The sequence below is a fragment of the Triplophysa dalaica genome, chromosome 19 (assembly GCF_015846415.1).
Source record: "Triplophysa dalaica isolate WHDGS20190420 chromosome 19, ASM1584641v1, whole genome shotgun sequence".
NCBI classification, from domain to species: domain Eukaryota; kingdom Metazoa; phylum Chordata; class Actinopteri; order Cypriniformes; family Nemacheilidae; genus Triplophysa; species Triplophysa dalaica.
The window spans coordinates 14,147,427-14,174,620 of record NC_079560.1 but is presented as its reverse complement, the minus strand read 5'-3'; the positions used below and the strand labels follow the sequence as shown (position 1 = coordinate 14,174,620).

At 36.8% G+C, this 27,194-nt stretch overlaps 3 protein-coding genes across 3 annotated transcripts; 1 reads left to right on the top strand and 2 right to left on the bottom strand.

Moving 5' to 3' along the window:
• Window positions 1–3,989: 3,989 nt before the first annotated feature.
• Window positions 3,990–5,981, bottom strand: mrpl22 (mitochondrial ribosomal protein L22). Its single transcript, XM_056731589.1, has 7 exons — window positions 5,938–5,981; window positions 5,807–5,849; window positions 5,382–5,508; window positions 5,217–5,282; window positions 4,844–4,921; window positions 4,675–4,744; window positions 3,990–4,265 (listed from the first exon to the last, which is right to left on the bottom strand). The coding sequence occupies exons 1-7, from the start codon at window positions 5,963–5,965 to the stop codon at window positions 4,057–4,059; spliced, it is 621 nt and encodes a 206-aa protein (XP_056587567.1). The 5' UTR covers window positions 5,966–5,981; the 3' UTR covers window positions 3,990–4,056.
• Window positions 5,982–6,192: 211 nt separating this feature from the next.
• gemin5 (gem (nuclear organelle) associated protein 5) lies at window positions 6,193–23,534 on the top strand. Its single transcript, XM_056731368.1, is given in 30 exon segments — window positions 6,193–6,362; window positions 6,365–6,442; window positions 6,514–6,668; window positions 6,778–6,959; window positions 8,647–8,801; window positions 8,899–9,000; window positions 9,079–9,211; window positions 9,288–9,450; window positions 9,713–9,925; window positions 10,309–10,394; window positions 11,129–11,211; window positions 11,854–11,990; window positions 12,068–12,141; window positions 14,713–14,807; window positions 14,810–14,893; window positions 14,969–15,108; window positions 15,513–15,684; window positions 16,926–17,144; window positions 17,252–17,368; window positions 17,508–17,630; window positions 18,575–18,670; window positions 18,744–18,881; window positions 18,984–19,131; window positions 19,220–19,339; window positions 19,432–19,642; window positions 21,181–21,435; window positions 21,541–21,703; window positions 21,832–22,270; window positions 22,356–22,431; window positions 23,295–23,534. Coding segments are annotated over 30 exon segments (4,383 nt in total). The 5' UTR covers window positions 6,193–6,301; the 3' UTR covers window positions 23,460–23,534.
• A 214-nt stretch (window positions 23,535–23,748) lies between these two features.
• On the bottom strand, window positions 23,749–26,634 carry cnot8 (CCR4-NOT transcription complex, subunit 8). The gene is made up of 7 exons (XM_056731369.1): window positions 26,502–26,634; window positions 25,823–26,016; window positions 25,312–25,505; window positions 25,036–25,197; window positions 24,792–24,936; window positions 24,605–24,715; window positions 23,749–24,524 (listed from the first exon to the last, which is right to left on the bottom strand). Exons 2-7 carry the CDS (start codon window positions 25,937–25,939, stop codon window positions 24,396–24,398), a joined length of 858 nt encoding a protein of 285 aa, XP_056587347.1. The 5' UTR covers window positions 25,940–26,016; window positions 26,502–26,634; the 3' UTR covers window positions 23,749–24,395.
• Between the last annotated feature and the right edge of the window lie 560 nt (window positions 26,635–27,194).

The window sequence follows — 27,194 nt, the reverse complement described above, 5'->3', positions numbered from 1 at the left end:
AAATATTACTCCGTGAACACAACATTTTAATTGATCATTTCTGTTCAAGTTATAAAAGTGTCAAATTGTGTACAAAAATGTTAGATTTAAACCAACCCCAAGGATTAATCTGGTTTATTAAAAAATTATTTTAATATATGACTGTTTGAAAAAAATCTGACCTCTCCTGTATTGCATGTATATCCACTGCAACAGAAAAAAAATTAATAGACTGTCATGATCACTTGACTACTTATCCTCTTACTCATAAACCCTTTTTGACAAGTAACATGTCTTTATTTTCCATCATCGATATTTCATGTACAGTACTCAGTTAACTAGAGGTCATAAAAAGTGCAACATTATAGCCTACATCTCCTCATAAGCGGCTTAAGTATTAGAATGAATTGATTAGGTGATTACTTTATTCATCTGTTCGTCTCTTTATAGATAAAAACATCAGCTAACTGAATTTAAATGTACATTAGCAAGAATTGCCATTTATCATTGTAGGCGCAGTTCCATATGTTTCAAACCAAATGTTAACTTACAAAGGGTAGCTAACACATATTAAACCCACCCAACATCTTTCTAAATCTACAGAAAGAAAAATATTAAATGTTTATTGACTCACTTCAGCTGAGGCATCAAGCCTAGCACATTATCAATGATGAAGAGTTTTAATAGCTTTTCCGTGTTCTCAAAATAGCCGGAGGCTCAGCTAATTACTGAACAATAGCCCTAAAATACATCCAGCCAAAGGAAAATTATCACTTTTGATTTCATCCCAACAGAATTTAATAGACGCTCGCAGTGACTTCCAGCTAAAGCACTTAAACAAAGAAGTCTCTCTGCTTACAATATATTTCCAAATCAATATTTCATTAACTGCAAAGAGGCAACATGTTAATACAGAATGAACTTGAAAAGTTGAACTTGGTGTTTTAATACTATGCAGTGTGCAGTAAATAGAAAGAAATAAGTATTAATGCAAATGGAATATATTAATGGACATAATATTATCAACAAACATCATGTTTAAATAAGCTTTTACATTAAAGCCGATTTCAGTTGTATTTACCCCAATGTGCAGAAGTTGAAAGCTCTAAACTTGCCTTCAAAAATGTGAGGACACTTTTAATTAATGCACTGAAGTCTCTCAAGATAAAAATATCTCTAAATAAATTAACATCAGGCATAAACCTTGAACAGGCCTACGGAAATTGCCGAAATAATGCGTTTTTTGTCAAACGTAAGGTAGCAGTTTTCAACTTTAGTGTGAAATTGCACATTGCTTAAAACAAAACTACAACAAAGTGTTATTTGTGTAATAACAATGTGGAAAAAAATAAGCAGTTCATTTGCTTATGAGTTGAAGTTGACGAGTTGATGAGAAAACGATTTGCAAGTAGCAACAGTGACACCTACAGATTGATATGAAAACAACGCGTCTCACAGTCACGATTTTTCATCAAACTAAATGCTGGACATTATATAGATATATTTGCTCTATGTATGGAAATATGAGAAGTTAAATATCAAATATAATGATGTCAAATTAGTACAGAAATTTGACATTTAGGCTGTCAGCAGCCAGTACTATTTACTAAATAAGTAAGCAAACACAGTGGTAGATATGTGTTTTGCATTTATTAATTTAGTTTGCATCCAAAGTGACTTACAAATGAGAAAGCATTTAACATTTCATCCAAATATTGTGACTCTCAAGGGCAAACAATATAAAACAAACAACAGTGTCTTGCAGCAACTGCCACGCATTGTATTAGCAAGCTTAAATCATTTATTTCTGTGTCTGCTTCAGGCTGATAAATTAAGTTCTTTAGGGTCTGTGAAAAGTGAAGAGCTAATTCTTAATCTGTTCAGTTTTAAGAACTTTAATCTGTCCATTTTAAATTATTCCGACAAACTCAAATAAGCCTGTAGCTTTTTAAAGTCTTTCAATATGTCTTGACTTGACAAGGGCAGGTTTTCTACACATTTGATATTGAAATAAGGGAGTTGAAAAATGTGAGATGATGCTGGACATATCAGAGCTTTTTCAAAATAATAATAAAAAAGCAATAGACTTTAGCTCACAGAACAGTCATGATTAGATTTTTGCAGTGAGTGTGAAGAAATTTGACTCTTTATCATTCAGAATTGAATTTTACAGGATATTATAAATATATATTGTGAGTGCGTGATGAGTCATCAATAATTTTGCACTTCTGACCTTTTAGAAGTAAGCATAAACAGCAAACTTTTCCATTTTTATTTGAAGACGCACAAGTTTCCATGGTTTTTGCTTTGGGAGGGTTTCCAGCTATACTCTGAGAAATGTGGAGATAACTGATCCTTAATGCTGTGTGCTGGTCAGTAGGAGTTAAGGAGGAGATCAGAACTCTAACCTGAAATTGAGGGCACCTGTAGTTGAAATTGGGGCCAGAAGATGCTGTTTTATCAGAGAGCATTCTGCAGGGCTTCGGTCTTACAAGAGCTATCAAACGATGGAGAAATTAGACACATCACAGACAGGCTTACGACTGCTGAGATCTTCCTGCTACACTGATCCAGGTTTGACTTTCTGCAGTGATGGATGTGGTTTTAATGGATTAAAGTACCGAGTTTCAAGACCAAAAGTTTCTGTTGGTGGAAATTGAACAACATTCGTAGAAACTAATGGTATTGGGTTATTGACAAATACTGCATAATAAATTATTATAATAATTACTTAAATTTTTACGAATGTTTTTTTTTTTCTAGGCCTGTTTATGCGGAACATAATTTTTTTGATATACATGCAATTCTTAATGCACTTACTATAGCAAGTAACTGTTTTCAAATCGAGCTCAAAGAGACAAATGTCTTTATGTAGCACATAAATAGCCAGTTTTTAAAGACACTGAACAAGATTAATTTCTTCTACAACACCCAAAAATGTGTCATTAATTCATATTAAATCTGTGTGACTTTCTTTTTCTGCAGTCCACAAAAGAAGATATTTTGAAGAATGTTGGAAAGCAAACAACACTGGCCCACATTGACTTCCATTGTTTGAACACAAAGCCATTTCTCAAAATATCTTATTTTGTGGAAGAGTCATATACAGGTTTTAACCACATGAGGTGGAATAAACGATGTTCGAATCTTTATTTTTGGGTGAAGGTCAATTTCTGTAAAAACACACTCTTGAAACAATTTGGACAACAGCTGCAGAAGTCTATTTCGCTTGATGTCTAAAATAAAGACCTCATTGTTACAAAAAGTGGAAAATTACCCTTTTACGATCCGATTCTAACCCTGTCTGGATGCTGTTTACCAGGTCTGGGTTGATAGATGGAGGCGACACTCAAGGCAACACCATTCGCTCAAATTATAAGCCATTAAACAGAGCTGTTTCAATTTCACCATCCTAATTTAATGAGGGGAACTAATGAAAGTGCAAAAAAGAGCCAAGGACCCTGTTTGCTTCAGATAGCACAACCGGAGCTAGAAGGGTTTTGGGTAATTTGGCGTCGAACATTTTGGTTGAAATAAATCCATTTTCTATAAATAAAATATTCATTATGCTCTTCACCGTGCAGATGAAGCATTTTTATGTTCAAATTAACGCTGGAAATCTTTTATATAAAAGACAATTGAATTCTGAAATTCACAGGAGCTGCCTGGACTATTTGAAAAGTACTATAGAAACACAGGAAAGAGTCATAACCGAGTACCCCATGTTACATACACACTTGGTTTGGGAATCTACTTAAGAAAACAATATATCGAGAACTAAAATTATACAGTAAAAAACAAGGATCTTACTAAGAGAACCGTATAATATTAATTATAGTGAGAGAAAATGTCAGACAGAAATATCCCTCACAGGTCAGGCATCAAGGTTTACACTAAAAGTGCACATTAGTTCAGAATATTTTAGCTCTATATGTCATCGACTAATAATTCAATTTGCAGACATTTTTATTTGAAGCTGTAACAGCCAGGAAACGAAATGAAGAACCGTGCTTGGTATAATTTTTATTCCTTCATTATTATTTACACAAACGTCTACAAATAAAAAGTCATTTTAAACTACAGCGAGTAAATAATCGTTCTGTTCTTCAGCTCCTCCACATACTCTTTGGCATGGTCGAATCCCATCTTCTGTTCCACTTTGGGTGGCAGCCCCTCAACAAGCTTTACAAAATAGTGGCAGTTTACTTTGTCCATGATGCCAAACATTCCACGTCCATGATAACGAATGCGCTTCAGATACTTTCCCTTGCCCGAGAACGATTCAGCTGTTGGGATCAGACCACAGAAAATATAATTTAATATTAATTCAACAATACTCTCAAATGACATTTTTTGAAAAAGGCTCAATATTTCTCAAAAAAGTCTAATAGACTATTGAACTTAACACTTAACTTAATTTAAGATTAAATAGCCCAAATATACCTAAAATAATAAAACGCAATAAATAACTAAAACTGCTTCAACTTTTATGTATCGATATAGCATATTTAAAAACAAACTTACCTTTTTAAAAGAAAAAACTTTATTTAAGACATAAAAACAGAGGAATAAAATACATGTACACTTAGCAATACTATTATAGGTTTGTTTCTCGTAGTAAAACACTAATGAAAAAACACTAATGAGGCATGAATCTTCTAATGAAAGTAAGCCGTGCATTATCTAAACACTTACCGAGATACAGATTGGATTTGTATTCCACATTGTGATTCTTGACAGCCATTTCCTGGGCTTCCAAAATGACCTTAAACACAACACATTTACCGTTAGTCCCAAGATCATGTGTCAATTCTATTTAAGCTTTCTCAAGTTAAACAAATTGAAGCCACCGTTAGTCTTTTACCTCTTTCATTATTTTAGCTCCTTTCTTGTCACTGAATTCCAGCTGTGCGAGTGCCTGGTCAATGGTCATACCTTTGATCTATCAAACAGATATTGACATTAACAATTCAGACAGGCGACTTTAGTCAAAGCGACTTATTCAAAGTATGCATTTTATCAGCATATGTGTTCCCTGGGATTCGAGCCCCTGGCCTTTGTACTTTTAATGCCATTCTTAAAAAAATCAGCAGGGAAGCATGAAGTCTTCAAAATAAACTGAACCACTAAAACATTGCTATAACTGTTATATATATATATATATAGCGGGATAAAAATAAAGCACACTTGTACTTGAAGTAGATTCATCCATGATACACATAAAGTCTTTCACTTACCAGCTTAGCCAGGTACCACATCTTGTCTTTGCTGTATTTAATTTGACGTCTGCAGTGATAAATCTCCTGTTAGGGCAAACAATAAGAACACACAAGCGTATTTCAGTCTGATGGAGCAAGGAACAGGTGAACCATGTGTAAATGTAAATGTAAAGGCTCACTAACAGCTGGTCTCCGTGGCTCATCTTTCTGTTGCGGTGGTTGTACAATGCGATTGTACCTCTCCCAGTTTTTGCTGTTCAACTGTGTGCTTGTGTGAAGGCAAGACACTTGAGACGAAGCACCGAGCAACCTGAAAAGAGCATGACAGATTGCAAAAATTAAAAGATTCCCTATATTGGTGTACATGTATAATATACATGCATTTAATGCGCATCTTTATATTGAATTATAATAAAATATCTCACGGAAGCTGCAAGAGCCCCTAACGATCTAAACTATACTTTAAGTGTGAAGTGTTGCATTAATGTGTAGAAAAGATATATTTATTAGATTTTAAGACACCAGCCATACAGGTTACGTTAACCCACTGGCAGCTGACGCCGTCCGTGTGTGTCCTCACCGCACAACACATACTTCAATGTTCTTACCTAGAGTTTATTTGTCCACAAAGGCGTCCGAATGCGGATATACCTGCGAATTATGTTTATATAGTTACCAACAGCAAGTGATTTACATCTATAACGATGAATAAAGCGATTGTGTGTTTGGATTGACTTACCAGCCCATGTCACCGCGGAGGCTGCCATGTTGATTTGTTACGACACCGCGCTTTACGGCAAACGTTTCAAAGAGGAACCGTTGAAAGACTTTATAATTTTTTTCGCTCATTGTTGTTTGTAGCAAAGTTATAAATGTAAATAAAAAATATTCTAATACGTTTTTTGTACGCTGATATAAATTTCCCCTATGTTTATTTGAGTGTCTCCATGGTTACACGGTCCCTCCCACCCGCGCCGTATCATTTTTACGACAGTCCGTTTTTGGCAGCCGGAGTGTTTTCAGCAGCATGGGTGCATGTGAGAAGATACTGACCCCACTTTGAGCTTCTTTTACTTTGACGCGGTGATCGTATTTTTATTACAATGCATGAAAGACTTCTGCCGGCGTCGCCGAACTGGTACTGTTCACGCTGCAGTGACGTCAGTGTTACGGAATATTGGGGTTTGGAGCAAAGAACGTCATTCACCTGGTTAAAGTGACTGCCACATCTCCAGCAGCCATAGGTGAGGGTTAACATCACATCATAATCTCTTTTCGTAGTTTCTCAAGGTCTGATCAGTTCGTCTTTCCGCAGGTGAGCTCATCGGACACACTGAACGAGTTTCTGGTTTTGCTTTTTGTCACCACGATGGACAAGAAAACATTTGTGCCAGTACTTCAGATGACAAGGCTGTTAAAATCTGGGATGCTGAACAGAGAGTTCTGGTGACTGAGCACAATGTGCATCAGGTACATGTTTTGTCTTGATTTACTTTAGCCATTGTAATACATTGATATAAAAACAAAATCAAACACAGACATTTGTCGTATTCATCACTCATGTATTTCCGATGTTCAGAACACCATCTCTGCAGTCCACTGGTCTCCGGTGCAGAAACATCTGGTGGTGACAGGAGATGAGAAAGGAGTCGTGGTGTGTTATCGGTACAGCAGTAATGACACCCAGAGCTTCTTCCCTGAACCTCGAACCATCTTCTGCTTATCCTGCTCTCCACATGATGAGAACTACATCGCAGTGGGGTAAAAGCTCATTATATTATCGCTTAATGCTGGATATCATCAGCTTCTTCATTAAGGTCTTGACAGTGGAATCTGTGTAATCCTGGAGTGATCAAGGTCCATTAGTGCTGCTTGGGAATCTATTACTATAATCTATTGCTATGACTAACACTATTGACTTGGGATTTGAATGAGCCTCTAATTCTTAGTAAACTTTGGCTCATGCACCACTGGTCATAAGTTTTAGAACACTCACTCACTTATTCATATTTCTCCATTTTTTAGCACAAAACATTAATCGAAACTGTGGAATAACACAAAGGGAACTATGTTGCGACTTAACCATCTTAATAAAAACTATTAAAATTGTTATATTTGATCATCTTAGTGTAGTCACCTTTTGCCTATAATTTGCAGACATTTTCTGCTCCATTATCTTTATTGTCATTTTTTAGTCAAAGTCATTTTTATTCAGTTAAGTTCCGTTTGTAATAAAACAGTTTATATTTGCACATTTAGACCCATCACAGAGAGCACACTCCATATTGCTTATGTCTATTTGACGTCTGCTTTTACATCTGCAAGACATTCGCAATACATTGTTTGCTCATCTGCAATACGTCTCGAAGACGTCTGTAATACGTCTGCTGGAGATCTGGAAAACATCTGCTGTGTAAAAAGATCTTCTACACATCTTTGAAAGATCAGTTTTACATCCGTTCTAAATCATAAACATCTGACAGACATCTTATAGATGTCTTTATGACGTCTGACAGCAGACATCTCGGAGACGTATTGCATATATAAATGCAGACATCAAATAGACGGAAGCCAGATAGAGTGTCCTATCAGGGATATTAATGTCTGTGAAACTAATTCATTTAAGCATATGCGTTCAGATCAAAACCTTATTAAGGTAATGAGAAACATTTGACTCAAGTGTGAGATTTCTTTTGAATGGTAGTAAGGGATCTTCAACGATTAATCGTGATTAATTGCATCAGAATGAAAGTTTAAGTTTACATACTATATGTCTGTGCACCTTATTTTCCATTTATAAATGCATACACATGTATATATCTAAGAAAAATATAAAAACGAACAAAAGTTTATATATATTTAAAAATATAAATATATTAGGTCTGTCAAACGATTAATCGCATCCAGAATAAAGGTTTGTGTTTAAATAATATATGTCTGTGTACGGTGCATATTAATTTTGTATTTATAAACCAAAAAAAATTTTTATATACAATATTTAAGAAAAAAAAAATATATATATATATAACAGGGCTTTCAAACGATTAATCGTGATTAATCGCATCCAGAATAAAGGTTTGTGTTTAAATAATATATGTCTGTGTACTGTGAATATTCATTTTGTATTTACAAACAAATACACATTTTATATACAATATTTAAGAAAAATGTTATGTAACTTATATATAAATATAATGGTGCTTTCAAACGATTAACCGCATCCAGAATAATCGTTTATGTTTACATAATATTTGTTTGTGTACTGTGGATTTTAATTTTGTATATATAAACATACACATTTTGGACATTTCTGACATATTTATACATTTATTGTCCTGAAGACAATCACAGCCCTGTTCGCAACCACCAACAGCACAGCAGCCACAAAGCAGTGTGTTAAAACACCATAGCAACACCCTAACATTATACTTTGATTTTCCTCCTATAGCTATAAGGATGGGATGATCGTAGTGATAGACATAAGTAAGAAAGGAGATGTGATCCAACGGCTGAGAGGACATGATGATGAGATTCACGCCCTGGCTTGGTGTCCTCAACCCAGAGAAGAGCCGCTGTATGGACGCTGTACAGAAGAAAACGCAGGTGGCTTCACCCGTTTGTTTTAAGATCCACTCATTCAATATCATAGTATGTCCAAATGAAGGGCTGTATTTTTCTATCTACTGGTCTCTTTTCATAGATGGAAGCAACGGGCTGACAGAAGGAGCAGAGGCGGGTTGTTACCTGGCCTCAGGCAGTCGAGATCAGACGGTGCGGATATGGAGCACAGCCAGAGGCAAAGGTGCCGTAGATGCTCAGAGGTTTTAAAGACTATCACAGGATCCAGGAACCATTCAGGTCACCGTGTTTTTGATTTCAGGTGTCATGACCCTAAAGCTTCCGTTCTTGAAGAGAAGAGGAGCTGGAGTTGATCCAACGGTTAAGGAAAGACTCTGGCTGACAGTCCACTGGCCCAAGGGGAGATCATCACAGATTGTGTCCAGCTGTTTCGGGTGTGGATGCATAGACGCTGTTGTGCTTTGGTGTGTTGAATTTCAGTGCTTATTGTTTGTGTGTTTGTGCGTTTAGTGGTGAGATTGCCATGTGGGATTTGATGAAGTCAGGCAAGCAGAAGTGGACTCTTTTGGGAAGTTCATCGGACGGACAGAATCACGGACGCATCGTCTTTAATATGAGCTCTTGTAGTTTGGGGGAGAGGGAACTTCTGCTCAGCACATCGATGGACAGAGAGGTGAGACTTTTCTCTGTGCTAACAGAACTTTGTCCTGTTCATTTTTTTGTGCCTCTTTTTTCAGTGAATAACAAAAGATATTTTGAGAAATGTCTCAGTGGTTTTGTGTCCATACAATGGAAGTCAATTGGGGGCCAGTGTTGTTCTGTTACCAACATTCTTCCAAATATCTGCTCTTGTGTTCCGAGTGTTGCATGAGCTTGAGTAAGAATTTTCCCTTTCCGGGTGAATCTTCCCTTTAACATTTGATGGTTCATTTCAGATTAAATGTTGGGATCTGGCGTCACTGGAGTGTTGCTGGACATTGCCTACTCTAGGAGGGTTTGTGTACTGTCTCAGTTTCTCTTCGGTGAGCACCGGCTCTCTAGCTCTGGGTGTCGGGGACAGCATGATCCGGGTGTGGAACACCCTCTCTATTCAGAACAAGTATGACATCAGGACTTTCTGGCAAGGGATCAAGTCAAAAGTGACAGCTGTGAGTCTTCTAATACTGTTAATGACTCGAAAGATCATTGTGTTTTATAAAAAAAAAAATTGTTTATCGCTGACAAATCGATTTCTGCAGTTGTATACAATAATATATAAACTGTATATGTGTGGTGTTTATATTTTTATGTATATATAAATACACGATCATACATGTTATATTTAAGAAATACGTATAAGATATATTTATATTGAAACGTAATTTAATTTATATTTAAATATATATTTGTGTAAACATTTTAATGCATTTATATACACATGTACATATAAATATACATCCCAAACTTATATATTATATAAACAAACATTTGTTTTGAAAACACTTAATCGCAATTAATCGATTTGTCAACACTATTTACATTTTTCTCTCAGTTGGCATGGCATCCATTAAAAGAGGGCTCGCTAGCTTTTGGTACGGATGATGGTAAAGTGGGGATCTATGAGGTTTACTCAAACAAGTAAGACAGCTGTATTCTTTTTTGTCATTTTGGAAGTCTTTGTGTGTATATTCGTGCACATGCATAGTTACATGTAAAGAAAAAACTGTATATATTTATAATTGTATCATATGTGGTCCACTAAATAGTATGGATCCACCGATATTAATCAGCCGATATTGGATTAATGTATCATCATCGGCAATAGCATGAAAAAGGCCGATAACAATGGTTTATTAATTGACTGCATGTAGGCAATGAGTTGTTTTTATCCTAAGAATTAAATATCAACAGCAGACTTTAAGTTTATTAAAGAAATGTAAAATTTTAAGTTCAATATTAATTTGACTTAACATCAATATGTTGTTAATAAAATAAATATTGGATAGCAAAAATCACCTTTGAAGATTTTCATGTTGTCTTATTGTATTATTATCGTTACATGAGCCTCTCTTAAAATGTATCCAATTCATGTTCTGTCAATTTAATTTAATGCAGAGAAAACCAGCTAGTGTTGTATTTTCAAAAATACTTTGCATTTCAAATCGGTATTGGTCATAAAAAATGCGGTGCATAGCTACTAAATAGTGACCTGGTCTTGCTTTTAGTGCACATACTCCTGACATGTTGAACTTTGACACTCAGACTTGAGTTTGCAGACATTCTTTATCTTCCCCTCAGAGATAGGAAAATAATACAAATTAATCAAATATATATATAAAAGAACATAACTTTAATATTCATTTTACACACAGACCACCTCAAGTCTCAAGCACCTACCACCGCCGAACCGTCTATACCCTGTCGTGGGGTCCTCCTGTGCCGCCCGTATCTTTCGGTAAGTCTCTTCCCCACACACACTCATGACCCAGAAAACGCTGAACTCGGAGTGACACCGTGAGCGATCCGTCAGCAATAAGTGATGCTCGGCTCATCTTTAACACGCTCTGTAATTGAGCGAGCGTGGACTGAATGCCGCCGCTCCCTCCGCCCACTTTGTTGGGTAATCAAAAAATGAAAACTTAATTTCGCCCGTCCGCTGACAAATGACACGTTTATCGCCATATCCATCTCTGGGCCGCGGGGGTGTGAAGGTAATTGCTTTTGTTTGAGAGCTGCTGATGGGAGACTGTGGCTGGGGATGATGTGATTTGTTTACATTCTTTCGGCGGTGTGTTTCCTCGACTCATCTCCCTCAGGATATCCTGCTTAGATTTGTTCAGCTGGGATTCATTTTAATATGTCGGATCGTCTTTCGGCTTCTAAAGTAAACTTTAGGCTTTAATTATGAAATGAGGAAGCTTTTGTAATATAGATTTAACTAGTTTTGTTTAGTAAATCCCTTCAGCAGCTACCAAACATTTTTTACACAAGTTGACAATTGACCCCAATTGTCCTGATCAAAACTTTACACCTGGTTTGTAATGTGTCATGTTGTCGAGCATCATCATATATTTTTTTGTGTGTGTGTGTGACTCAGGAGGTTCAGAAGATAAGCCGTCCTACAGTTTGTACAGTTGTGCCGGAGAGGGCATCATCTTTCAGCACAACCCCTGGAAACTCTCAGGAGAGGCCAGTAACATTGACAAGCTCATCCGCGACACCAACAACATCAAAGTAAGTCACAAAATCACTCTTTCTCTGCTTATAGAACAGCGAAATAGTGATGAAAATGTTATTTGATTTTGTTAAAGCACAAGATGAGCCCGCACACAGATCTCTGCTGGAAGCCGGATGGCAGCGTTCTTGCCATCGGAAATGAAGACGGGTAAGAGTCTTAAGCCCAAATTTCACTGCCACTTTTTATTAGATCTCATTCTTATAGACGGTTGCAGTTATCTTCTGGTACACATACACAAACAATAGAGTTCCTGTAGATTGTTTCTGTTAACAAGCAAAAGAAACCGATGGCTAAACTTTCACATTTGCCTAAACCTGTCTTTCCAATATTTTGAATTTAGACTGCGATACCTCGCTCAACCCAAACGGTTTCTTTTAATGTGACAAAACTACACGACCCAGTCAACAAATTGTTTATTGAACAAAATTAACATACAACAAGTTAATTTAATTTAATAGTTATTACACAATGAGATAATAATATAAATGTATATTAACATACAACATTCCATTCCATTTTCTACCGCTTATCCGAACTACCTCGGGTCACGGGGAGCCTGCGCCTATCTCAGGAGTCATCGGGCATCAAGGCAGGATACACCCTGGATGGAGTAACATACAATATAATACACGTTTAATTTCCTTTTTTTATCTCCCATATGTAATTAAATCCTGATCTAGAGGTATTAGTTTTGATTCAGTCGTAAATGTTCGGTTGGTTCTATTCTTTTAAAACGATCATGTAGTAGAGGCTGACTTTTTGGGGGGATTCCCATGGGTCACGTGTAACAAAATCAATATAATGGGACAAGAATATATGTCAGCTGGAGTGGGAATACACAAATATACCTTTGATATAACTAAACATATATTCTTCTGTTTGCTTTGGTGTGGCTGGTTACGTGAATGATGTGCTCCACACACCCGTAGCAGTTGGTATTCCAACCACCAATAATATAAGAGAAGAAGGCAGTTTCCCCATGCGCTCACTAGACTGTAGCCACCAAAATTGAAAGCAAAATGGAGTCGGACCTGAAACTCACACTGCAATGACTACTTTGGGAAAATGATGCCTCTTTTACTGTAACTGACAGGTTTCGACCAAAATAATAAAACACGGGAGTGGAAGTTAATGGGAGTCATTCTTCGGGGATTGGGACAGGACAGGATTTTCCCCCAGTTTTTTCTCGGGATTGGATGGTTTGAGGAACCAAATTAATGGTCTCTGTGAGTTTTACACATACCACAGGGACACCTGTCTGACTGTAATTCTGACATCCTTGACACCTTGGAATGACACATGTTCCAGGAATAGACGGAACTACTGCATAAACTAACAATAATGGCCTGAAGGGTTAACTAATGATATCCTTGTATCATAATTAAATCATTCTTAATAAAGAGAAAATACTGATCATCTTTGATTAATATTTTCATAAAACCACACACAGAAGGAATATAGGGAAAAAAATGTAGTATTAAAAAACTGAGAAAGGAAGTTCTTCTGGACCAGCATTGTTTACGTTTTTCTAAGTGGTCTATAGTGATAAGAGTAAATTTAGCATTGGTACAAACCCTAAACCTTAATAGTAAATAGATGTTGTTTAATTGCATTACTCAGTTATATTAATAACTTGGTTATATATTAGTCGGCATGAGTTATGTATTCATTTATATTGGTTTCACTTTATTTTACAGTCATCCTACCCATGTTCATACTATGTTCTCACTGTGTAATTGTGTATTTATGTATTAACCCTGAACCGAACCTAAATAATAAGTAATTTGTTGGGACAGTGTTAACATAACTCGTAGTATTTGTGTAATTGAATTGTAATATGGGCACAGTAAATTAAAGTGAAACCTATCTTTTCTTTTGTAATATTAGTTTTTTTTATGAACATTTCAAGAAAAGTAGAGTATTTATAGTATAAACGTCTTGGTTACGTATGTAACCTCAGTTCCCTGATGGAGGGAACGAGACGCTGTGTCGAGAACGACAGATGGTTCTCAAGGGCGAACCCCATCTGTCGTTCTCGACACAACGTCGAGAGACCGACAGAAAGGGAACTTGCTGCATTTTGAATAAGAAGCGTTTAACACCGTGTTTCTCTACCAGGGGGACAAGGGCTACTACTATAGGAAATTTGCTGCCTTAAATTTAAAAGTGCTGTCAAATTGTCTAAAACAGTCATTTCAACATACTGATTTTTCATTTATTTATTTTTTTAAATACCTATTTACGTTATAAATTACTTATCAACTTACTTATCGTTTTCTAAGTAACAGCACAGGTCAAAATGTAACATTATAAATTGATTGTGTCAAAAAATTCGGAAACAACAACCACAACAAAATTTCTTATAACTATCCAGCGTTCTAAGTTTTTTTTATTGGTTTGAATATTTAATACTTCATTGGGTTGAGATGTTATGGGTATTGGGACACATTGAAATAAAAAAGTTAAGATACGCTAGTTTAAAAGAAAAACATTAAATGAAGATTGCAAGTGACTAACTGAATATAACTACATTTCGGAGGAAAATCACACAAACAGCAGATATATATTGAATCAGATTGATGTTTTAATGCAGGAAAAGCATCAAGTGTTTATTCAACAGATCCTTTATCGTATTGTTATCGCATCTTTTTCTACAGATGCTTCTCAGACTGTTTTGAGAGATATGTCCGTCACGCCATGAGGTTTTTATTTCTTCAGGTCCATAGACGTGTTTAAAGCCCCGACGTTGAAGCTCCTGTGTTCAGTTCAGCAGCATCATAAGATCATTAATGCATTATGCTGGCACCACGAGCACTCGCTCAGTCAGATCTGCAGTACCTGCTGGCCTCCGGCTCAAGTAGCGCCACCGTCTACATTCACGATCTCAGGAGCACCATAGGTCAGAACCGTCTTTCAATCTCTCATCTGAGAGCTCTATGAATGGCCTTCTCTCATCAGTGTTCATCTCTTACAGAAACCCCATCAGAGAGTTCAGTACTGGTGACTGAACCCTACAGGACTCTGTCTGGACACACCAACAAAATCACCGGTCTGGCCTGGAGCCCTCATCACGACGGGCGCCTGGTGACGGCGTGTTATGACGGCACAGCTCAGGCAAGTTTTACATTTCATATTCACACGAATGAAGCTCTGAACACTGTGCCGGTTAGTTTCTCATCGGCGTGAAGCGCGGGCAGTTAAATTGATGTGATTTTGCAGACAAAGTGGGTCTATAAATATAAACACACCACCTTCACGCTGTTATTGACGGCGACGGATGAGAATGTTTGAATTAGCGCTGGAGCAATGTGGGTTATTTATTATCTCCCCCGGGAAGTGTTTAAAGGCCTCGCATTATATTTATGAACACTGTATATATTGTAATATAACCCATAAGTTTATTATATTAATGTTCGAATAATGTTCATTTAATGTTTCTTTGAGGTCCAGTGAAATAAGTTTTAAAGCGATTTTGTGTAAATGTTATATTATTTTTATGGTAATGTGTTTGTGAACAGGTGTGGGATGTACTGAAAGAGCAGCCGGTGTGTAACTACAGGGGTCATTCAGGGCGTCTGATGTGTGTGCAGTGGTCTTCAGTTCATCCTGACCTCATCTGGACTGGTGGAGATGATTTCACTTTGCACGAATGGGCCTTGTCCAAGCAGGAGCACGTCACACCCCCCAAAAGTACATTTTCTCATTCCTCCTGTCTCTCTCAAATACTGTGTTGTTTACTATACATTATTATTTAATTGTGTTATATATTGTTGAATTTTTTTTTTAATTTCTAGATATGATGGCAACAAAAATATTGTATATTATGAAACCAAATATTAACTTTCTGGTGTAGATTTCCAAAATGTACAATATTTGCACTGATCAGTTTTGGGTGTAACTAGTTACGGTAGTTAAATTTCTTTTCCCTTGAAAAAGTAAAGTCAGGGATATTTGTTTTGTAATTTAATCACATTTACTTCTTATGTGAGGTAATGTAATATATTTAATAGTGGAAATGACATCAAAATTAAAAGTCAAACTTTAAAATGTATGCTTTAATGTATCCTTCACACATTTGTAATATTTGGTCAGTTAATGAGAATAATTTATATAGTTATTTATTTGAATGAATTAAATAAGCAGTTTCACGTCTATCCTTAAATCACTTCTTATCACGGTTGATATGGGATACAGAACGTAATTAGTACTAAGTAATTAAATACTTTTTGGAGAGCAATCTAATTACAATATTAAATATGTAATTAGTCACTAGTATTTAATTAATATTAAAGTAATTTACCCAACATTGCCACTGATTTCCTGTTATCTTGAGAATTGTACCAAAAATATCTTAAAATGTACTTCGTCTTTAAACATCGTTTTTTTTTACAAATATGTTTGTCTTAGGATATTAAACATTTAATTTCCAAATTTGTTGGCAAAAAAAAGCTTATTTTTAGAGATGCACTGATATATGTCGGCCAATAATCGCGATCGGTTCACATTATAAGCCGATAGTTTGAAAACAGCCAATGATCAGGGCCGATATTATTATGTCAATCAAAACAGGACGAGAATAAATGCTAAAATGTATGCTCTGTGTATGGAAAATGATTGATGTTCAATATTAATAGTCATTATATGAATTAATAACATTCCAAAGGTGAAGAAATATTAATTTAATCTTCAGAATCGGGATCGGCAGAAATCACTTTTATTGATTCTTTCTTCACTGTTTGTTTTTATATTGCTTTTGTATCATTAAAAAAATGATTCATAAAAAAATGTATGACCTGAAAAATACCTAAAATCATTAAAAAAAATTGTCTTTCAAATACTATTAAGATTTTGTTCGAATATTCCACACAGAAATTCCATATTTTTTGATGGCAAACATTAAACTTATATCTTATTGGTCCTTCCGTCAACAGGTAAGAAACGTGTTGAGATGGAAAAAAAGAAGGCGCCTCAGAAAAAGGCCAAGAAGAAAAAGAAGGCACCGGGAAAAGGAGGGATGAAGGCGGAGGAGAGCGAATTGCCTTCACGAGAGGAACATAAAAGAGCAGCAGGCAGCGGAGCAGAAGATCAGCAGTCAGAACATGAGGAGGAGGAAGACGAGAGAGAGAGCGCAGAGCGTCCGTGCGTCACGGGTAACCGATCAGCTTTCTGTCTTTCATCTCCTCTGTGCGCTTCCAGCGCTGTCTGTGAAATGTCACTTCGGTCCTGTGATGAATAACCTTCATCATTGGGGTCACAGGTTGGTCCGGAGAGAAAGATGTGGACACGTGCGGCGCCGAGAGGGTTCAGAATGGAGAAAAGTTCATCCATGCAGTTAAAAGAGAGGTCAAAGAGGAGAAGAGAAGAGAGAAGCCAGGTTGGTTTGTGTCCGGTCTTTCAACTCCTCTGTGGAGTCAATCTAGTTTTCTCAGTTTGAAGTTTCGCAATTTATTTGTAAGAATGTTAAAATAGACATTTAAATGAAATCTCATTGTTACTCATTCACATTTATGTAGATGTTTCTCTTAAGAAGAGAAAGCCGCGCTCCATCCTTCCTCTTAGTACGACGATGGATCACAGACCCAAAGATGAGCTTCAGATGGACTGTCTCACACTGGCAGCAGTCAGACATTCACACGGTGAGCGCTGGACATGCATCACTTTAAATGACACTGTCTGCTCAATACATAACATAGACTTGGTCGGAATATCTGGGAACGCCCACAAAAACATCATATGCGTTTGTGCCGTGGGGGAAAACAATCCACCTTTTCGCAAAGCATTGTATCATAACATCCGTCTTGCAACAAACAAGGTGAAGAAGAACTTCCATTTTGCCGTCGCACTGGAGTTTAACAACAGTGTAAACAACTGACAGAAAACGTATTAAAGTACTTATCCTAGCACCTTCGCTAACACAAAAATAAAATAAAACATGTACCTTCATAATCATACAGGTCCTGTTCAACTAAGAATTGTATCCTTTATGTAGCTTTTATCTAGCCGTATTTGTGGCAGGTGTGAGGAACATTTTTTTGTGAAGTCCGTTCTGAGACGCTCAATGTTTACAGACTTCCTTTAATTGTTACACTCAAATTGTAGGTGTAATTTGTTGGCCAAAAAAGGAGAAAACACAAAATTATAGATGAATTTGACTGAAAGTATTGTGCATTTAAACAAGCATTTACAGTAAATGGATATCATGATAATATTGTTATCTTGAATATCCTTTTTGCCACGACAACCGCAGTGAAAATGTGATGGTGTGACAGCCCTAATATTACCATATTTTTAAATACATTTATTTCTTTTCTACTCATGGTTGGTCTATGTCGATTTGTATGTTAGAGATTGATAAAATGTCACGTTTATGTAAAATATGCTTAAATGTTTCCAAAAAGGCAAAGAATACACAATAAGAATAAGAAAAAAACAGTATCCAATAAAAATAAAGACGTGGTGCATGTAATAAAGAACAAAGATTGCATCAATACTTTACGAAGTTAACCTTGGGTGTCATTTCATGTATAAATAATGAGGAATTGAAATGGTTGTAGTCACAAATGTTTCCCATCCTCCTCAGGTCAAGCAGAAATGTGTGTCCCAGGTGCTGGAGATCACATCCAGCTGGGTCTGTTCACGGACAGAGACGCCCTCTACAGGATGTTTCAGGAGGAAGGTGAGTTCATGATCACGATCATTAAATGCTGATCTGGAATCAGTGTGTTAAACTGACGCTGGTGTTTGTATAGAGGAGAGTCACGTGGAGGCGGGGCATTATGACTCTGTGATGTATCTCAGGCTGTGGAAGGGAGACCTGACAGGAGCTTTAAACGTCGCCACAGAGAAAGGAGAACTGAACGACCATCTTCTCAGTTTAGCTCCTATGGGTAAGACACAAGTGCTGTAGTTTACTTAGCATGTGCGTTTTTGAAAGATCTAGATTATCTCTATCGGTCAGTGATGTAAGATAATGTGTGTTTGTGTGTCAGCGGGGTACCAGGTTTGGTCCAGGACTGTAGAGGCGTATGTGAAGCAGCTCTGTCTTCATGAGCAGTTCCTCAAAGCCGCTTCACACCTCATCTCCATCCATAAAATCTACGAGGCCATCAACCTCCTGAAGGGACACCAGTTTTACAGGTTAGAAACATCATCTCGAGGACTCGTGTGCAAGTGTAACACTGTTGCCTGAATAGAAAGTGAAGGTGTTTGTGTGTTAAATTATCAGGGAAGCCATTGCGTTGGCCAAAGCCAGACTTCAGCCGGAGGACCCGGTTCAGAGAGATCTCTACATGAGCTGGGCGGCTGTGTTGGAGAAGGATGGACATTATGCGACTGCCGCCAAATGGTACAGAAACTTCAAACAGAGTTCCAGTTCAATGCGGTTATCATTGAAACCTATAGAAACTGTAAACAAATGTTATCTTATGCACTTGACAGCTATCTCGCTGCAGACTCCAACTTTGATGCCGCTAAAGTGATCGCCAAGAAAGGCGACGTGACATCTTTAAGGACCGCTGCTAATCTGGCGTGGCTGTCGGGAGAAAGCGAGCTGGCACATTCTCTCTCTCTCAGATGTGCCAAAGATTTGATGCTTTCACAGGATTGGCTTGCCACACAGGAAGTCCTAAAGACACAAGATTCTCTTCTGGTTTGTTTTAAACTGTTTTGTAACTTGATCGATTCGGTATGTTAACATTTTGCTTAAGTGAGTCAGTTTAAATGGCTAAATAGATTTCCAAACTATTTTTATCATTAACTGTAGTAATATGTACATGTGGAAATGGTGTCCTTATGTTGTTATTACTAAAACTATTAGTAAGTTAAGTGAATTAATGAATAATATATTCATAATATAAGTAGTAATTGACATTAGAGAACCATTTACAAGGAAGAATAGGATAATGATATAGCACCTTACTGAACTTATGAAAAATACTATAAAATACCGTCGTATTTGGCATCGGAAACATACAAGGTACTGTAGTGTTTTTGAACCTTGCTATATTACATACTATAGTTTGCTTTTTACTACACCATATAGTTTTACAATAGTTAAAGGAACAGTTCACAAAAAATGAACATTCTGTCATCATTTACTCACCCACGACTTGTTTCAGACCTGTATAGCTTTCTTCGTTTGGATGAACACATAGAATGATGTATAAAAAATGTTAGTAAGTGACGGTATTGGGACATCATTGACTAGTAGGAAAAATGACAATTGTATTCAAACGCGCCCCAGAACTGTTTGCTTTGCATTCCTCCAAATACTTTCTTTTGTGTTCAACAGATCAAGAAATAGTTTTTTATCATTTTTACTTATTATGGATCCTAAGGATGACAAAGTTTAGTTTGGGTGAACCATCCCTTCACACTACAAATTACTATAGTATAGTCTAGAAATACTATAGTGTAACTGCAACAATAAACTCTTGTTTACAGTTATTGTAGTATGCTAGTAAAGCAAGTACTAAAGTATATTATATTAGTATATAACATTTAGATACTTTTACTTCTCTACACTGCAACTATATGGTAAGTACAGAAACCAGAGATATAATAGTTTTGTTTTATTGTAGTTTTGTGAAAGTTTTGAATTGGCAATTATTTAATATTTTTAGTTAACATTAATTGGTATAATTTTTGCAGCAATTTTCTTATTTTTGGGAGTTTTCTTTTTATTTCAGGTTAGTTTAAATTTATTTTCAATTAATAATCTAGTACTTCATTTCGTTTGTTTATTCAAATTGAGTTTTTCAAAAAGCATTGTAGGTTGATATTTTCTATTAAAGGTCTATCGTGTAATACGTTGGAGGATCTATTGACATAAATGCAATATAATATATACATAACTACATATGTGTCCAGAGGTGTATAAAGACCTAACATAATGAAGCCTTATTTATTATTTATATCTACATACATCGCGGGTCCCCTTACATGGAATTCGCCATGTTGTTTCTACAGTAGCCCTTAACGGACAAACTGCTCTACAGATCGCGTTTCGTAAATATGTTATCTCGCGAAAACATGAAAACATCTTAGTCCTGTGTTAGCCACCATAGTGCTTAGAAAGGGAAGGGTTGGTGCCCCTAAAATTCACAAAATGTTTTCGTAGTTTTAGGGAACTATAATAATAATGTTAAAAGTATGTTAAGCACATGTATCTCCTGCTGTTTGTCACAGGCTCACAGGCTGCTGTACTGTGTGAATGAGCTCCTCACTTACAGACTCCCAGATACAGATGTGATCACCTGGTCTCTGGCCTCCTCACACGACTGGTCTGAGTCACGGGATGAACACTTCCTCTGTACAGCACACACAGTGTGGAAGAGAGACTTCGGCGTGACCGCTGATGATCTTGTTAAATTAAAAACCCTCCATCAACAACTAAGTGCCATTGAGAATCCTCCCGTCGCTGCCAGTGTCCCAATGAAGCAGGTTGGTTAATATAATGTATAATTATATTTGTAATATTAGGAAAATATAGTAAGTGTTGCTAAAATGCAGTTTCGCCAATAATCTGTTCATTTTTTATTTTTGCAGCTCTTATCTTTTATCTCATTGGACGTGACACTGTGCGCGTTGAGTCAGCTGTCGTGTGATTGGCCGTCTGTACTAGAGGAACTGTTGAGAGCTGTGACTCGAGGTTTTGAGGTCGGTCGCTTTACTCTGATGTCTGAGATGAGCCGTCTGCTTCTACCACAAGGTGAGACGTGTAAATATGTGATCTGTGTTGTGCCTATTTCTGTTTCTCTTACCAAATAAAGTGAAATAATAAACATTGGTTATGTGTTAATTGTAGCGACTTAATATCCGTATCAAAACTTTTTGCAGGGTTGGACTCTGTGGCGTTTTATAAAAGAAAACTATGTCCAGGGGATGAGAAAAGCTTGGCGGTTTCTCGAAATATGGAGGCTTTTGTCTGTTATCAGCTCTTGTATAAGAAATGGTGGAGCCAAGGTACACTAACATCCACTTCGACCAATAATATGACGAGTAATGGTCACCATTCCACAGAGCAAAAACAACCTGAAGATGCAGATCGTAATGGAGAAGCTCAATCCGAGGGCTTCTGGAAGGTTTTACTCTCTGAACCTCACGCCAGTTTTCAAGCCATCCAGAGAGCCATAGCAGATATTCAGAGTGAAGTTTTGAGCCTGGTTCAGCGACACAACCCGTCTACAGACTCTCATCTGGGCTCAGACATGGCCACAGAAACATCTAGTGTTACTCATCTATCTGAGGAACAGGAAGGAGCTAACAGTGAAAAAAGGTCTTGATTATACTCTGTTTTTATTTGATCATTTCTGCAAATATTGTAAAGATGTCTTAACTGCCCCTTTTTGTCATAAAAATAGCCAATCTTTTTCTACACTGACCGCCCGGGCTGCTGAATACCACAAAGAGCTTGCTGCTGTTCCTGAGATGATCAAGGTAAGTCCCTGTTTGTTTCCTCAGATTTAACATTGTATAATCAATCATAAGCATTATTTGTTGGCGTCTTACAGGCATACAGTAGTGTTTTTCAAGCCAAATGAATCAACACATTACATTTAAGTCACAAGAAAATGACAAATACGATTGGCTCATGGTAATTGAACAAATTGAAAAATAAAACATACCATTTAATGTTTTAAAGGGACAGTTCACCCAAACATAAAAATGCTGTCATCACTTAAGTAGTTCCAAACCTGTGTGAATGTCTTTGTTCTGTTGAAGACAAAAGAAGATATTTTGAAGAATGTGGGAAACCATCTGTTCTGGGGCACCATTGACTACCATAGTAGTTTTTCTTACTTATTTGGTTACAAACATTTTCATATATCTTTTTTGAAATAAATGTATGTAGGTTTGGATCAACTTGAGGGTGAGTAAATGATGACAGAAATGTCTTACTTTTTTTGGGTGAACTTTCCCTTTAAATCTTTATATCTTCAATAAGTCTCTTCTGAAGTAAAATGATACATTTGTAGAACAATTTTTAGGTTACTTGTGAAAAATACAATCAGTTCATCTAAAGAAAAGTCATCATATACATCTGTGATAGCATGCTGGTTAGTAAATGAGAAATTTTAATTTTCGGGTGAACTATTCCTTTAAATATAATTAATAGCCTTGTCATGCAAACTTATTGCATTCAAATATGCACAGCTAGTTTACAATGTTCACGTTGTGTACCTGACCACCCCTTAATGTTTTTACAAACATCTTCATAGTATTTTATGGGTGTTTTTTTCAAAAAGAATGGCTTACAACAGCTTTTTCTAAACCCTATGATTGTTTTGACTGTATTTCAGAAATACCCATTTCCTGATGTCATGGAGTGTTGTATTGTCCTTCTGTACCTGGACCAACATTTTGCTCAGGTTCCACAGCATATCTCCTCAGAAGCTACAGCGTTGTTGCACAAATATGGAAGTACAGCGTCACTGCATAAAGCCTGGCAGAGACTGACACACTAGAATTTACTGTATGCACTTGTGTACTTTGAATATTTACACTGTATATCTATACTTAATAAAAAATCTGAATTTGAAGCAATGCATTCGAAACGTTGACATCTGACTTGAACAAAGTTGAGACACAATGTATCTTTTCAACAGGTTTTACATATGTAATTTTAACAATTAATACACAATTTGTTTATAAAGAACATGGTGTTTTATTTAAAACAGACGATCTTGCTCTGTATGACGCTTGTGCTTTTTACAGCACATCCTTTGTAAACAAACATGAAACTACAAATGCAAATTGACAATAGAAAACATTTTAATACACAACAGCTTTGAACAACAGATGAAATAAAAACAAAATGTACCACAAACAGTTGAATTCATGACGACCGACTTTAAAATGTACATAGGCCCAGCAGACTCCTGTTCCTAACGACGCCTCGACAATCTTAAAACTTGTTCTTAGCGAGAAAAATGCCAAGAAGAGTTTTGTAATTTAATATACATGCACACCAGCATATGTTAAAATCCCTATCCCGTTTTCCAGCGTCGAATGGATGTTTTCTATAATCCCAGTGACAACAATTAAACCTTTCTAGAAAATATCAAAACATTTCTAAAAGGATCGAGTATATTAAAATGCAGTAATATACACAAGCGCTGGTCCCATGCTTAAAACGTTTGTGTTTTTAATACTGTAAAACAAAAGATAAAATTTTCAAAAGCAGCAGAGGGGAGTAATGGGATCATGTCTGGCGTCCTGGAACGTTGCAGTGTGTTGAACTACCAAGCAGAACAGAATGTGATTGTTGGCATTTTCCAATGTCCCTTTAGAATGAATGAATGATCTGAAATCATCTTAAGGAATAGGAAAGAGAGAAAATCTGCTGGGTGGGATTAAAACAAGTGCATCATCCACTTGGTCATTGTCGATCGATCGTTTAGTCAGTGCTTGTTGTTGGTTTCCTCCTGCGACGAGTTGGAGATTCCGTTCTGGCTTTGTGAGGAACCCGATCCCAAGCCGTAGAGCCGCCCGCAGTACTTTGCGTCGTCGATGTTGTCCTCAAAAAACAGCTGCAGAGATAAAGGACGTTAGAATATCATCTAAATGCATTTCTAGAGACTTATTTACACAAGTGAGAAATAAAATGGACCTCTTTCATGCGGAAAAAGGCCATTCCAGTGAGCAGCGAGTCTGATCCAGCCTGGTGCTGCCTGCCGATCCTTTTTAGTTCAAGTTGGTCTGCCACTTCCTGGAGTCCCCCCTAAAAACAAATTAACAGCACATGGTACCTTCCAACACACACTGTAAACTGGTTATAGAAGCCAACGCTCTCATACCTTGAGGTTTTTGCAGCTCTTCATGAGGTATTTCACATCATAGATGGCTGGGAAGAAGAGATATAAGATCTGGAAGAACTCATGTTCCTCCTCCGGTAGTCGGGTGTCTGTGAGTAACTTCACCAGGTAGCCAAAATCATAGCCGCTGAAAAGGACAAAGTAGTGATATAAAAATAATGATTAATCTTAAACCTGGCCTTGACAAAATACTAAAAAGCATCGATTCAGACATCAGTGTCATTACCTGTGAAATGAGAGCCACTTGACATTTTCACAAAGCACCAGGCCTGATGTCATTAGGAGTTCTGCGAAGTAAAGCGTATCGATCCCCTCCTCCTCGTGCTTCTTAAACTGCAGCCCTGAGTTCTGTAGGAGGTCTATGGAGTCCTGAGAGTACATGTCCTCCCTGCAGAGCAAACGGTAGTATTTGTGGATTATGTAAAAGAATTAACATTCATTATAAAACGCTCACGTTTTGGTTCTCGGTTCTGATTTAGGACCCTACAGAGTGGACACCTACGTCAGATTGAATTTGAAGTTGAACTGCCACGTTGTGGTTCCCGGTGGGTAGTCTCCATCTTCGTTCATAAACGTCAAGCCCAGCTGGATGATTTTTAAAAGGTCCACGTTGCACCGCAGAAGCTGATACTGGTAGTCAACAGTACTGCGGAACTCTCCGATAGGACGGACGACCACTCCGGGAAACTCTGTGTCCTGATTTATGCAAGAAACACTGTCAGGCTCACGTTAAAATGCACTGGAATATCTCAGATTTAAAATCAAGTTTCTGTGGAGGGATGATGGTGATCGTATCAGATTTTTTAAACATACTACTATAGTCTCATGGTGTCTCTTGTGAAGCCGACCTTCAATCAAAAGGACTGCTAAATGGATACATACAGGTAACGTGTTTGTGGATACTATAGGAGGATAGATTTGATAAATGAATGGGAAATTTTCTCATAAGTAGATGAGGAACAAACACGTACAGACACTGAGAAACAAATACACACACACACACACACACACACCATAGCGATGAAGTTGTAGTTTTGAATGATCTGTCGTATCTTCCTCATCTCATCCTCCACATTGCTTGCCCAGACCTCGCAGATAATCTGACTGGTATCTGCAAGTGCGGCTGGCATGATGACGATGGTGAAGACTGAAGAAGTGATCGAGGATCCCAGAGATCCAGTAGCGCCCACAGGAAACACAACGCTGCCTGAAAAGCCAATGAGAGTTTAGTCAATTAGGTGATTTACACTGAATTATCTCTCACGAGCTCCAAAATACGAAAATCCTTAATGATTATGAATATTGGGATGAAATAACGTAACCGAGCAACGTGCACATTCAGTGGAGTACTTCATTCACGCACATGCACGTAGCATAATTCATCACAAACAAATGTTCTTCGAATTAAACATTATGAAGACAAGGAGGTCACGTCTAAGTTACCTAACAGTGGCCAACATCACAGATCGTCTAGACATTTTATTCAACATCGTATTTGATCAAAAAATGAAGGCAAGCTGATAATTTAACAGGTGATAATTAACCGTGTTTTGGTGGATGGCGTTAAAATTAGCTTGTGTTAGCTTCCGCTCTTCTGTTTCCGCCAAGCAAGTTAACATTTTAAGCGCCTAAAAAGCAAATAAACGGACTATATTTTAGACAATGTAACGTTTGACCCCCCAAACTAGTTACCTGGCCAAAGTCTTGTGAAATGGAGAAGTAACCGCTGAGCAGCTGGACAACTAGCAGCGACTCCAAACACACATACGCAACGCTGCTTCCGGTCCCGCGGGATTATGGGAAAACACCCGCCAATACAAAAGCCTTTCAATCAACCGCACTGCAGAAAATATCACAACCTTTTTATATAAAACACTTCAAAACAATAAATACTATTTAATTTAATAACATTATAAGATTGCATGTTCAATTTGATAACAATGTAATAAAAAAACATTGGCCTGAAAATAATAATAATAAATAACGAAACAATTACTTTTCAATTTAGTGCACATATTACTACAATTTAAGTTACAGTTCTGATCTGACTTATTGAAATCACTGCTTCGTTACAGATAGAATAGGATTTTGCTTTATAAAGTGTAAGTAGTAAAATGAACAAATATAAATGACTAAGAATATCTCCATAAGAGGCATTATTCTTTATTCTAATTTATTTTGATGTATAATTTATGATATATTATTGTATTCATTTATTACATACACACACACATATATAAATATATACATATATATATATATATGTATATATATATATATATATATATATATGGGAAATTTGCATATAGGAAAAATAAGGTATTAAGTTTATGTAAAAAATCCATTCAAAAATTTCTCAAGAACAATGTGTATACACCACAAAAG